At 29.9% G+C, this 13,662-nt stretch overlaps 3 protein-coding genes across 7 annotated transcripts; 2 read left to right on the top strand and 1 right to left on the bottom strand.

The window, feature by feature from the left end:
* Positions 1-1,128: 1,128 nt before the first annotated feature.
* LOC110648555 (peptidyl-prolyl cis-trans isomerase CYP40) lies at positions 1,129-5,478 on the top strand. Of its 5 annotated transcripts, none has more exons than XR_009146001.1 (10): positions 1,129-1,425; positions 2,513-3,016; positions 3,270-3,357; positions 3,473-3,525; positions 3,937-4,041; positions 4,363-4,438; positions 4,659-4,696; positions 4,783-4,854; positions 4,931-5,077; positions 5,270-5,478. XR_009146001.1 is itself a non-coding variant. In XM_058140414.1 (9 exons), the coding sequence occupies exons 1-8, from the start codon at positions 1,255-1,257 to the stop codon at positions 4,834-4,836; spliced, it is 1,089 nt and encodes a 362-aa protein (XP_057996397.1). In that variant the 5' UTR covers positions 1,129-1,254; the 3' UTR covers positions 4,837-4,854; positions 4,931-5,478. The 5 variants fall into 5 exon arrangements, 1 of the variants encoding a protein (XP_057996397.1); XR_009146002.1 differs by having other exon boundaries at positions 4,931-5,052; XR_009146003.1 differs by lacking the exon at positions 1,129-1,425 and adding an exon at positions 1,451-1,571.
* Positions 5,479-6,031: 553 nt separating this feature from the next.
* Positions 6,032-9,508, bottom strand: LOC110648558 (uncharacterized). The gene is made up of 5 exons (XM_021802842.2): positions 9,130-9,508; positions 8,352-8,548; positions 7,772-7,870; positions 6,815-6,866; positions 6,032-6,471 (listed from the first exon to the last, which is right to left on the bottom strand). The coding sequence occupies exons 1-5, from the start codon at positions 9,395-9,397 to the stop codon at positions 6,332-6,334; spliced, it is 756 nt and encodes a 251-aa protein (XP_021658534.2). The 5' UTR covers positions 9,398-9,508; the 3' UTR covers positions 6,032-6,331.
* A 2,165-nt stretch (positions 9,509-11,673) lies between these two features.
* Positions 11,674-12,489, top strand: LOC110648559 (uncharacterized). Its single transcript, XM_021802843.2, has 2 exons — positions 11,674-11,943; positions 12,017-12,489. The coding sequence occupies exons 1-2, from the start codon at positions 11,724-11,726 to the stop codon at positions 12,280-12,282; spliced, it is 486 nt and encodes a 161-aa protein (XP_021658535.2). The 5' UTR covers positions 11,674-11,723; the 3' UTR covers positions 12,283-12,489.
* Positions 12,490-13,662: the final 1,173 nt, after the last annotated feature.

Raw genomic sequence — 13,662 nt, forward strand, 5'->3', positions numbered from 1 at the left:
AAAAATATTTTCTACAAAACAAACAAAAATAAAGTTTGACAAACTAAAAAGCTAAACAATTTTTATTTAAATAAAAATTGAATCGATACAATTTAATTTTTTTTAATTTAATTATTTAATTAATTCATTTAATTTAATTTTTAAAATTTAGATTGTTCTAATTATATATTTTTTTAGTAAAATGCATTATATTTTATATTTGTTTATGGACTATTATATATAAAAAAATTTTAACTAAAAAATGACGAATCAAATTGAATTAATTAAATTATTTTAATTTTTATTTGATTCAAAAAATTTTTTAGTAGATTGATTTAATTTAATTATTTATTTAATTTTCTAATTAAATAAGCTTGATTTTATCGAATTTTGTTAGATTTTAAACCGAATAAATAAATTCATATAATTTAACTCTTAAATTATTAAATAGATATAAAAGAAAATTATATATAATATTAATATATGATATTAATAATTATAATTTAAAATTAAAAATTTGTTGTATTTTATATTAAGAATAACTTGAAGCATATGAGTCTGTTATTCAAATTGTTATTGGAAAAATTATTATTTAAAATATATTAATTTAAATTTTAAAAATATTAAAATAATAAAATAATTTTTTTAATAATATCTAAAATATATTTTTATTTAAAAAAATAATTTTAATCCTTTAAATATAATACCAAATAAACAATATATCACGTACGGAAAACTTCGAGAAAATTCTAGAAGCGTTACATCCTAAAAAAATCAAAAACAAAAAACATAAGATTTTTTTTTTCTTTTTGATTAAAAATAACAAAAGACTTTAAATGAGGAGAGACGGACATTTGCAAATGGATAATTTTTTAATTTAGTTTTTAAATTAATTCAAAAATTATATTTTAATTTATCTATTTTAATAAAAATAAATTAATCATAACTCTTCATGTTTAAATTCACTAAGTTGATGAATTTTACTTTAAACAAAAAAAATTGTTAATATAAATAAATTTTTATTAAAAATAAAAGAATTAAATTATGATTTTCAGATTTTCATAGTATTTTAAAATTAAATTATAAATACTTTTATTATATTTTATATTCCAATAAATAAATGATTTTTTTTTTTTTAATTATTGAGGCCAAGTCTAGGGTTTTACAACTTCCCTGTACAAAGAGAAGAGAAGCCCTCTAGAAAAAAGAGTCTCCTTATATACAGAAATCATAAATACACATCGTAGTAGAGATAGACAAAGGGAAAGCGAAAGGATGAGCAGGCCAAGGTGTTACTTGGACATAAGCATTGGAGGAGAGCTCGAAGGAAGGATTGTGGTGGAGCTTTACGACGACGTTGTTCCTAAAACTGCTGAGAATTTCAGAGCTCTTTGTACTGGTGAGAAAGGCATTGGTCCTCATACTGGTGTCCCCCTCCATTACAAGGTTCTTCTATTTTTTTTTTTCCTTTCTCTATTATAACTCTCTCTGTTTATGTAATGTATGTATCTATGTACCCGTATATGCATGCGGGTATCTGGTTTCTAGTTGATTCGTTGATGAAAAGACGACGTTGTCCTTCGATGCTAGTGGTAATTCTTTGATTTTTAGCTCTTGATTCTGAATAATTTCTTTATGATCAAATCGGCCATTTATAAGGTTTTTCTTTTGACTTTTCTGTTATTAACTTCCTTTTCGCGTTATTTTGTTGGTAATTTTGAGAATATGAAGGGCATTACAGTCTTTTGATTTTGGATTTGTTACCCTGCTGTAGTGCTGTTGGGTAAGATTGTTGTTTTAAGTTTTTTCGCAATCTTTTTATTTTTCCCCTTGTTCTTTTTGGTCGGTGAGAGTTGTAGAGATTAAAATCTCATCTGCGTATTAGTTGGTTTCCCTTGAGATGAGGGAAGGTGGTGAAAAATTTTCAGTATTAGTGATATACTGATTTTGTACTTTTTTTCATTTAATTTTGCTTTGTTAGGACACTTTTGTAATCCATGTTGATAACTGAGATATGATGCTAGATATGGATTCTGCTTATGGGCCATGGCTGGCAGTTGTTATCATTATGTTTCTAGCAACTCTTTGGAACATTTCATTTGTTAGAACTAAAATAAATGCAAATTATCTTATTTATTAGTAGTTTATATTTGTGTATTTGGATCGTCTGACTTTAGCGGTAATTTGTGGATTGAAGTTTTGGGATAAAAATTGCTTTTGATGATCTTAATTATTGTCAGAAATGTTTTTCCCCCCTCCCCTTTTTCATTCCTTGTAGAATTTAGACTTAAGGCTTAAAGAAAACATGGGTTCAGGCATTTCCAGGTTTGTTATTGATATTTATCATTTTTGGTTCTTCCCTCATTAATTGGTCCATCTAATCTTGAGATTTAAGCAGTCATTGATTACTCATATTCCATGACAACCAGCCCATCTTAAAATTCTTCTTTTGCATAGCATTGGTTATAATTGTACTTGAGAATTGAAAGCTTCCTTTAGTTGATTTCTACTTAAAAATATTATGGATTTCCAGGGATGTCAATTTCATCGTGTCATCAAAGGTTTTATGGTCCAAGGTGGAGATATCTCTGCAGGAGATGGTACTGGTGGTGAATCTATTTATGGCCTGAAATTTGAGGATGAGAATTTCAAATTGAAACATGAAAGAAAAGGCATGTTATCTATGGCCAATGCAGGTGCCAATACAAATGGATCACAATTCTTTATAACAACCACACGTACATCTCATTTGGATGGGAAACATGTTGTATTTGGAAAGGTTGTTAAAGGGATGGGAGTTGTTCGTTCAATTGAGCATGCCACTACTGGTGATGATGGTGATTGTCCTGCTGTTGATGTTTTAATTGCTGATTGTGGGGAGATTCCTGAGGGGGCAGATGATGGGATATCTAATTTCTTCAAGGATGGTGATATTTATCCTGATTGGCCAGCTGACCTTAATGATAGTCCTAATGAACTTTCTTGGTGGATGGATGCTGTGGATTCCATCAAGGCTTTTGGAAATGATCACTACAAGGTAATTGATTTCATGATATGGTATGGGCTTTGCTTTTTTGTTTAATTTTGTTTTTCCAAAGTCTACTGTGGATGGTAATTTAGTAATCAAATTGTGCTTTTGGACAATTGTTTTGCTTACAATCTACTTTGGCAGAAGATGAAGGAATTTAGGCTGCCTTTTTTCTTTTTTGGCTTCTTTTCATTTTTCTTTGTTTTTACCCCCTCAACACATTTCTTATGTTAATAAAATACTCAGTAACTATTAATTACAGAAACAAGACTTTAAGATGGCTCTTAGAAAATATCGCAAGGCTTTACGGTATCTGGATATCTGCTGGGAGAAAGATGGGATTGATGAAGGTGAAGAATCTGTGTTCTCAATTTACTTTGTTATACTTCGATGATCAAAGTGTGATAGCTTATTGTGTTTGATTTCTTGTGAATGAATTTTAACTTTCTTGTGGTGGCTGTACAGAGAAAAGCTCATCTCTGAGAATGACAAAGTCACAGATATTGACAAACAGTGCTGTAAGTTCTTGTTTTCACTATTTTCTAGATAGTTTTGACTACTACTGACTGCTAATAACTTGGCAAGGCATGTCATCAGGAAAGTGATTTGCAATTGGAGCACTGGAAATACAAATGTCAAAATGTTTTTTATTTTATTGCCGCTTTACTTCTGGTGCTACATGAGAAATCTGACTTTCATGTTCTGGGGCATTTTTATTGTTTGATAATACTGCAATGGATATTCGAGTGCAAATTTTTGCCAGAATGATAAAAGATGCATTGAAGGGGAGTATGATGTCGTAGTAATATTCATTATCTGATAATAGCTGTTGTATAGTGATATCACACTTGGTTTTCAAAATGTTGGCTGGATCTCTTTCTCATTCAAATATTGCTTTTCTCAAACAGCTGATGTTATGCATTTTATAGGCTTGCAAGTTAAGATTGGGTGATCTGAAAGGAGCATTGTTGGACACTGATTTTGCTATGCGTGAAGGAGATAATAATGTGAAAGCTTTATTTCGCCAGGGACAGGTTGGCACCCCTTTCCTTTTCTCCCATGTTTTATTCTTGCAAGCATTCATTAGCATGGGTAGAAAGTGCAGTGACTTTCCATTTTCAGTGTTTTCTGATGGTAATTCAACAACAACAACAACAATTAACCTTAATCCCAAACTAGTTGGGCCATCCAGCTTTGTTTGAATTCAATTTCGCATCAATATCCAAAATCATAAATCTTTTGATACTACTTCACTCCAGTCATTTTAGGTTTTTCTCTTTCCCTTCTTACTCCTCCCACCACCAACTTATTACACTTTTGTGCTGGGGTAATTATTCTTATTCTGCATTTGTTAGGCACACATGGCTCTTAATGATATTGATGCTGCTGTTGAAAGCTTCAAGAAGGCATTGCAGCTGGAGCCAAATGATGGTTAGTAATAAAACAGGCCTCTTTATTGCATATGAATTTTTTTGGTCTTATGTATAATGTATTCGCACATCTGATTTGTCAATTTTAGCTGTTACATAGGTTGGATACTTTAACTAGTTTAGCTAAAATGAGAAGGTCTAAAAAGTAGTCAATCTGTTATTTAAATGGAATCTGCTGAAACTGGTTGATGGTTTAATTTTTGATATTTGGTGCTTCTCAGCTGGAATAAAAAAGGAGCTTGCAGCTGCTGTGAAGAAGGTTGGTAGATTAAATTAAATCTGTTGCATCTAATAGCAACAAATGCTCATGTTCAACTGGGTAATGAACATTTCAACTTCTTACAGGTTAACAATAGGCGTGATCAGGAGAGAAAGCAATATCAGAAGATGTTCCAATAACACTTACCTTGCCAACTGGTATTCGAATTACCTTGAAAATTATTGCCCCTTATTACTTGAAATTGTGAATTGCTAAGTGATGGTTTTGGTGCAGGCTATTGATTTTCTTAAATGATCAAAGCATCAGAGTTCTTGTGCTATTTCATAGGGTGGTAGACTCAACTGGTTCAGGCCTTCTTTTGTTAAAAAACTCTGTTATTCTGGAGTTAGTATTAGGTATTGTCGTTCAGCCTCTGCCTTGGTATGTTTTTCCCTAAAAGTCCATTCTTTGTTTCTGTGTATTTAAAGCATGCAGAGGGGAAAAAAATAAAAACCTATTATAGTAAAAAGTTAAATTTATTATTTTGATATGCCAAATTGACATAATTTCTTGCATGCGTCTTTAGTTAGTAAGGTCACAAGGAATGCATCTTACATTTATTACTTTTTTCAGGTTTTGTAGAGGGCGGGAGAATCTTGAAAGTAAAGGGTAAAAACCAGGTTTGAACCAATTCATATCAGAGTTTCCATGGACATTCAGTTCGGATAGGTTTAGCGAAAATTAGAACTTGATTAATATTGAGAAATTACTATTTGATGGACATTATGTTGTCATGTTTCAGGAAAAAGTTGGTATAAAATAGATGTTTTTGACTTCGGCCAGATTATTTTCTTCTGTTAATGGCAGGATAATCTTTTCAGCTATTGTATCCATCATTTGTCCAGAATGTTGCGAGCATTCATTTAGCCTATTAATATTAGCCTAAAAATTTTCAAAATTAGCACATCATCTATAAAATTTTGGGAGTAAAAGTGTGTTATAAATAACAATTCATAAACTAAAATGCTACTGAATTTTTAAAATCTTAGGGGCAAAAATATAATTTAATTTAAAATATTAGAAACTAATTAAAATAAAATAAAAAAATCATAACTTCTACTGTGAAGGACTATTAAAAATATTAATTTTAAAAGAGAATGGATCAAAGTTTTATCTAAAGACAAGTTTTCGGATTTTTTTAAATTAACCCTCAAATTAAAGTACCAAAGCGTTTTATACAATTGAGCAGGCACAATGAAGCCTACCCATTTTACAAAAGAACCAAAATTTATAAATTTTAACTAATAATTTTTTATAAAATAATTCTATCAAATAATTTTCTCATAAATCAATGGCATTACGGGAAAGCAAAAAGGCAGTGCGCGACACAAAAGATTGAATGTATAAACCTTCAATACTGTTTACTTGCATTCTTGCTTTATGTACAGACAACAGTTGATAACATCATACTTCCTTAAATACTTCTATATACAGAGGTAGATAATGCACACATATACTCCGTGTGATTCATATAGAATCCACTTCAGACCATTTCAACTACATTCGATCAAGTCAAATGATACATTCGTTAATAATCATACTCTTCCACATGCACACAAGATAAAGCCATCTTCAAATATTGACAAGAAGGAAGAACTGAGACTGGTTAGGCGCATGAATTAGAGAATTCCTACTTTATTCTCCTAAAGGTTGAGCCTCAGCCAAAAGCCTAACACGCTGGGTGAGACGTCGCCTGCGATACATGCCAACCAATCGTAGGGCAAGAACAAGAGCAATAGCAGCATAATCAAACAATCTAACAATCCCTAGGCCTCCTGCACATCACCGGTGATCAAATCTGCCGGTTAAAAATAAAACCAGAAAAGGAAAAGCATGTATTCAAGCCACAAGTATCAGGTCAACCTATAGACTACAGACCCAGTGTTGCATCGCAGTTTTGGAACGAAAAAATTAGCTATTGCATTTTACAGAAATTTAAAAAAGTCTGAAACTTGTACAGGAAAATGATACAAAGTTATCCAATATAATGCTACATACAGGGATAATCAGATCTATGAGTCATATGGGTCTCTTAATGGCAACTATCATTCATATAAACTTGCACTGCAATATTGTGGATTTGTGGTACAACTAATAAGGCTCCCAAGAGGAACTTACCAGTTGGAATGAAGTTAAATGGAGTGGCAGCATATAAGACACTCAGTATCATCTGCAAGGTAAAAGACTATTTGAGTAATAATAACAGTAGGTAAACCAGAGTATGCTCAATGACTACCACAAAATTAAGTAGTTTGCTTCTGGGTTACCATATTACAGATATTTCTGAAGAAAATTATCACAAAGTTTAATGTCAAAAATACTTATGACATCACATTGCATCCACAGATATTCATTTATCAGTTTCTGTGCCCACTAAATCAACTTTGTACATAAAATCAAAACCCTAGGTGATTACATTCCTATAGATTAGAAAACAGATGGGATGAGTAACTGACTTTAACAAACCACCAGTGGACCCTGATTGTCACCTTTCTAAACATGCCTCTATTTCAGATTAAAGTCCTGTCAGGTTAGCACACTCATATAAGGACCCATAACACACATCAGCATTTACCCATCATTTGACAAGGCCCTATTGTTCTGAGATAAATTTATAGACTCAAAGGATGACACATTCTCACAGCAGAGTTGTTGATACAAAGGCACACATTTTGACCAGACTGCCCACCTTGTCAATGCAGAATTCTGCAGATTTCTAATTTCTTACTTGCTACAGCATTCCAATAGGTTCAAGCAAAGTTGCAAACCAATCAAAGATCCACAACTATACTGAGCGTCATTCATTTCTACAAACTTGTCAGTTAGCTCAATCTTTTTCCCGCATGTCTGTTCAATCTGACACTTTGTGGAACTTAAACATGATAGAAGACTTCATACTAAAATATTAAAATGATGATCCTTTGATCTTATGTAATTTTATTATCTAACTTTCTATGATGATTTTCAAAAATTCAGAACCCTAAAAATGGCATTAGAGGAAAACTGGCAAAAGTAATAGGCAAGAATCTACACTTATTACCATTTTGTTGAAAGATGATGAACTAGTGAACTTACAGCAAAAAGGCGCATTTCATGAAGGTAGGAACCAGGTCTATCGGGATCCATCATTTGTTGAAAAATTCTCTTAATGAATAATGGTGACTCTCGCACTTTCTGTCCAAATAATTCACCACAGATCTTTTAGATAAGAATAACTATCTGTTAAAAGAATTTAAGAAAAATGCCTATAATTTATAAAACTGTTAAATGGCATGGTGAGTCTCAGATAACAAACTCAAATAAATCAAGAAGAGATTAAGTATTTATATCCTTCAAGAAAAATTTAGAAAATTAATAAAAGACTGATCAACAAATATAAGGTATTCATGTAGTGTATTGAAAAAAAGAAAAAGAAAAGATATTCATCTCGTATGTATCCATCCTTGCAAAAAGTCCAACATTTCACACAAGTAAATACACAAACTAGTACACAGTGCCCATACAATCCAAAATATTCACAACAGACCAAAAAAGTGACATTATTTTAAAAGATCAATGAAGTGCATTTACTGGGGGAAAAAGAAAAAGAATAGATCACTTAGCTTGCAAAGAAGGAAAATTACATATCTCCAAGCAGATTAACAAGCGGACCTACCTGAACAAGGCCAAGCGCACCTCCAACAAAAAGGCGGTTGTACCTATGAACATTGTCCAAAACTTTGGTAACTTCTTGTTCGTGCTGCCTGTGTAATGATGCCTCTGGTGTCAACTTGGTAATGCCAGAAGTGCACATGGGACACTTGCAAGGCTTAGATGCGGCAGAATAATTCCAATATTGCAGAATGCAACTGCCTGCACAAAGAGAAAACAACATTATTAGGATAACTAATGCTAAACCCATGCAAAAATACTTTGATTTCCGGTATATACATATACATATACATGGAGATAACAAGAGGTTGCATAATTCATGAAAAACCAGCAGTAAATGAGTTTAGCTAGATGAGCTTGTAACTCAATTGAACAAATGTGAGGCCTAAATACCATGAATAAACTGTTATTCTTAATTAATATTGAGGATAAAACACGAAGTTAAGCCAGTAATGTATAATTATGGAAACTATAGATTTCTGAACAAAAAGAAAATCTCTTCTTCATCCCCATTTTCGTTACTGAAGAACTTCTTCCTCCTGTTCTCTTCCAGAGTTTCAAAACCAAAAATCAAAACAGGAGATTGAAAAAAAAAATTGAATTCAACAACCAGTAGCCAAATTTTTTCATTAAGCATGGAATCAAGCAATGTTTTTCTGTTTTATTTTCTCACTACGCAAACAAAGCATCAAAGTTAAACCTCAATAAAAGCCAAATAAACAATTGCAGAAACCTTATTAAATTAGATTAAAAAGGAATAACAGTAAGAAGAAGAAACGAACCGCAAAACCAGTGGCCGCAATTGGCTTTGCAAGGAACAGTGAAGGCACCGAAACAGATGGGGCAACAATCATCGAGAGGAGGGCCGCCGATACGATCATCATCCCTAGGGTTTATCTGGATCTCCGCCTCTCTCTCTCCAGCACCACCTGCTTCATCGATTACACCACTCACATCTCCCTCAGAAACGAGGGCGTTAGATTTGCGCATTGTCACGGTTCTCATCGTTTCCCTCATTCCCTGCGAGAAACGCGATCTCCATCGTTCCATTTTCAGTTCTCGAACGCCCGAGCAGTAAGAAATGGATTCAAGCCTAATGTTTCGGTCGAATTTGGAGAGAGTCGGACCGAAGCTAAACCCAGACCCGACTTCTCTTTGTCTAATAATAATAATAATAATAAATATTAAAAAAAATTAAATTAAGTTTGATTATTAAAATCAAAACAATAAAATAATTAATTATTATTGATTCATCAGTAAACAAATAGAATTAACGGTCAGAAATTCAACTCTGATTATTCTAATTTTATTTAAAATATTTAATTTAATTTTTTAAAATTTAACTAAAATTATATATATATATATATATATATATATATATATATATATATATATATATATATATATATATATATATTCAGAATAAAAACAAAGGCAGCAGACGCTTTGTCTAAAAGGACAAATAGGTGTGTGTGAGCATCACGTGAACATATTATACGCAAGTTTTTTCTCCTTATTCTCTCTCTACGGTTCGTATACGATTTGGCTGTACGTGTTTAAGCAGAATTTCTTTTTATTATTTATAAATAGAAAATGAATTATGCTCTCGATTTGGAGATAAAATTTATTTTATCAATTAAAAAATTTATTTTCATTTCTCTGTTACATTTTTCCCATACCTAATTTTTTTTTTTTGAAAAAGATATAACATTTTGAAGAATATGAGTTTGACTTATAAGTAATTATATATAGAAAATAAAATTTGTTATTGAGTCAATATTTTAATGATTGAATGTATATTTTGTAGTGACAAAATCAAATTTAAAATTTCGACAGTGCCATGATTTTTAAAAATTTTTTTTTTTTTTTTTTTTTTTTTTTTTAAAAAAAAAATAAAAATTTTTTTTTTTTTTAAAAAAATTATTAAGTTGGAGAAAAAAAATATGAGAAGAAAATAATAAATTTAATATAAGTATAAAAAATAATATATATGAATATAAAATAATTTTCTTTTTTCTTCGTTTTATATGTGTAATCCATATGAGGAGCATTTAATGGGAAAATTAATTAATTCATCAAATTGACAAGTGGCTTCAAGGAGTTGAAGACATTAAATGCATTCTAAAGGAAGACCGGACCAGCAGGATCCTTAGAATAAATAATTGCATTGGTTTGAGAGAAACTTCACCATTAATTTAGCCACTAACTAATATGGCTTCACTCTTCACGAGACATGTAATTATAGTAATTATAATTAAAGAATTAATTTTACATTATTTATTTATTTAATTTTCAATCTCATGGCTAGCGTGAACGAAAAGTCATACTTGGACTTTGATTACAATCATCTCTAAAGTGACATTTGATTTTATAATATTAAAATCATTAATTACTAAAATGAAAAACTATGAATTTAAATTAATTTTGATTAAATTAATTTACCATAATGAGTATACACTAATTTAATATATAAATAGCACATGCGGATATAATAATAAATTATGTTTTAATATTAGAATTGCTTTTAAAATTTTAAATATCATTTGAAGTTTAATAAATAAAAAATACAAATATAATTAAAAACATAGAGTTATAATTAAACTCACAATAAATCAATCAATATATTTTAATTAAATATACTATTTTCATTTACTTTTATTTATTATTTAAGATTTTTCATAGTATTTAAAAAAAAAAATTAGATCACTTAAATTATAATAAAATTCTTTATAATTTAAGTAAATTATTATTGATCTCAATTAATCAAAAGAGAAAAAGTGATACAATGAGTTAAAAAAACTATAAAAATAATTATTATTGTTAGCAGAGATAAAGATAAAATTAAAAAAAATAAATTAATGCAATTTAATATTCTCAAAATGATAAAAAATTTTAGAAAAAAATAAATATTGAAAAATGATAGATAAAAATGAATGGAGGTAATATTAGAATAGATTTATATAAAAATACTATTCAATGCTTCATTTTTCATAATACATTGACTCACTCTTTTTAATATAAAATTTTTTTTTATCTATACTCGATTTACCATGGATCTAAAATATAAGATTTATGGTGATATCCATATATTAAATACATGATTTCTACGTGCTTATGTTTTAAATTCATAACGTATTAATCTAAGCAAAAATTTTCTAACGAGAAATAATTAAAATTAAAGAAGCACTATTTTTCAACGCCACAAATATTTTATAAAATTACATATGCATGTATATGCAAGAATTTAAAAAAAAAAAAAAAAAAAAAAAACCCTTACCCACCCTATATAAACACCCCACTAATCCATCCTCTCCACAGCAAATCAACTTTCTCTTGAGTTCAGAAAAATTTAGAGACTGGCAGAACTACTGAGGAGATGGGTTTAACGTATACGCAACTGCTCATCCTTTTGCTCAGTGCATGTGCATCCATGCTTGGAGGAGGAGTAGTTACTGAAGCCAGGAAAGAACCTACTTGCACAGGTACTCCTACTCCTAGAACGATTACTGTTGGTGGCTCCATGCATTGGAACTTCGGCTTTAACTACACCGATTGGGCTTTCAAGGAGAATCCCTTCTACGTCTATGATACTCTAGGTAATCTCATGATCTTAAAAACGATTTCAGTTTCGCTTGAAAAAACTAAAGATTGGTTATTATGTATATGCAGTGTTCAAGTACGATCCACCAAGCGAGAAGAACATACATCCACACAGCGTCTACTTGTTTCCGGATATGTGGAGTTGGATAAACTGTAACCTGACACAGGGCGTGAAGATTGCAAATGAGACCCAAGGGACTGGTAAGGGGTTCAGGTTTGTATTAAAGAAGTGGAAGCCTTACTACTTTGCCTGCGGTGCAAGCAATGGCTACCATTGCCGTTTCGGTGGGATGAAGTTCTTCGTGCTGCCACTTCGTAGTCGTCGGCACTACTGAGATCGAAAACACTATGCCAGGGAAGATGCATTGCATTGCATTGCTGCTTAGTTACAGGGGAAGAATAATTTATCAGAAATAAAAGGAATGGGAACTAATTAAACTACTTGTTGTTTGTAGTGTTCTATTGTTTGATCCATTTTGTCTAATTTGATGCTAAGCGGATGGAGGACGGAAAATAATTAAATAGCCTCAATTTCTATGTTATATTTGTTTTTACCTTATAATGGGAATTTGTCTTGGTTAATTTATATATGCTATAAAATATATATGTTAAACATATAGACAATAGAAAAAGAGAGAAATATATTCGTAATTTCATTTTTAATGAAACAGAAATAAGAGAATTGAAAGAAATCACATATTTTTGAAAATTAATAAATTTTTATTACAAATAGCAAATAATATATATATATATATATTATTCACAAGAAATTTATTTAAAAAATATTAATTAGTGATCTAAGAATTGTGATAATTAATAATGAGTTATTCTATTAATATACCACTCCTCCGTCATATTTATCTGTCACATTGAATATTTCTTTTATCTATAATTATTTGTGTATTTAGAAAATCAAATACTATTAACTATTTTTCTTAATTTTACTTTTTATTTTTATTAAATATAATAAATATTTATATAAGTAATTATATGAAATAAAAAAATAATTTAATTAATTATTAATATATTTTTTATATTATTTAATTATTTAATTTAAAATTTAAATAAAATAGATAAAAATAGATAGGGAAAGAAACAAATATATTAAATATAATACAAATTGATCCATTAACCTAGATAGTGGGTCTCTACTGTCTCTAAATAAGAGTTTGCATGGGAAATAGAGCACCAAAGCACGTGCAGTGGTTGAAACTTAACACGCTTTTGGGGGGCATGCAGATTAGCAAGGCCTTAGAGGGATTAAATAGATTTATCAAAGCTTATGTGATTATTGAATTATTTTTGTAAGAGATTAAAAAAGGTTTTTGCCTATATATAATTAGATAAGCTTTAAAATTTTTATACTATTTAAAATTATTTTATTTTAATACTTTTTAAAAAGATTATATTTCTTATTTTTTATGTTTACAAATAACATAGTTTTTTTTCATTTTTTATTAGAAAAATATTTTTTTTGACTAATTGATTTTACTATATATTTGAAATATTAAAAAAATAAATATAATTTTTCTATAAAAATAATATTTTTCAAGAAACAAATGGCCCTAGACTTTGCGAACATTGCCATCATTATTATGTCAAGCAGACGTATATAAACCTGCTTAGAGGTTTATGGTTCCAACGCCATTAGTCAAAACCGCAGTACTTTCTTGATTTTTCACTTAGCATTGACTTGGTTAATTAAATGGTACACA

Source organism: Hevea brasiliensis, chromosome 18 (genome assembly GCF_030052815.1).
Source record: "Hevea brasiliensis isolate MT/VB/25A 57/8 chromosome 18, ASM3005281v1, whole genome shotgun sequence".
Lineage (NCBI taxonomy): Eukaryota > Viridiplantae > Streptophyta > Magnoliopsida > Malpighiales > Euphorbiaceae > Hevea > Hevea brasiliensis.

Excerpts from the sequence above, each read along its gene's own strand:
- LOC110648555 (XM_058140414.1), top strand. The coding sequence starts at position 1,255 with ATGAGCAGGCCAAGGTGTTACTTGGACATAAGCATTGGAGGAGAGCTC. Across the intron at positions 4,042-4,362 it reads CTTTATTTCGCCAGGGACAG|GCACACATGGCTCTTAATGA; the intron begins GTTGGCACCCCT and ends TGCATTTGTTAG. Across the intron at positions 4,697-4,782 it reads TTGCAGCTGCTGTGAAGAAG|GTTAACAATAGGCGTGATCA; the intron begins GTTGGTAGATTA and ends AACTTCTTACAG.
- LOC110648558 (XM_021802842.2), bottom strand. The coding sequence starts at position 9,397 with ATGGAACGATGGAGATCGCGTTTCTCGCAGGGAATGAGGGAAACGATG. Across the intron at positions 8,549-9,129 it reads TTGCGGCCACTGGTTTTGCG|GCAGTTGCATTCTGCAATAT; the intron begins GTTCGTTTCTTC and ends CTCTTTGTGCAG. Across the intron at positions 6,472-6,814 it reads ATTTAACTTCATTCCAACTG|GAGGCCTAGGGATTGTTAGA; the intron begins GTAAGTTCCTCT and ends GGTGATGTGCAG.
- LOC110648559 (XM_021802843.2), top strand. The coding sequence starts at position 11,724 with ATGGGTTTAACGTATACGCAACTGCTCATCCTTTTGCTCAGTGCATGT. Across the intron at positions 11,944-12,016 it reads CTACGTCTATGATACTCTAG|TGTTCAAGTACGATCCACCA; the intron begins GTAATCTCATGA and ends ATGTATATGCAG.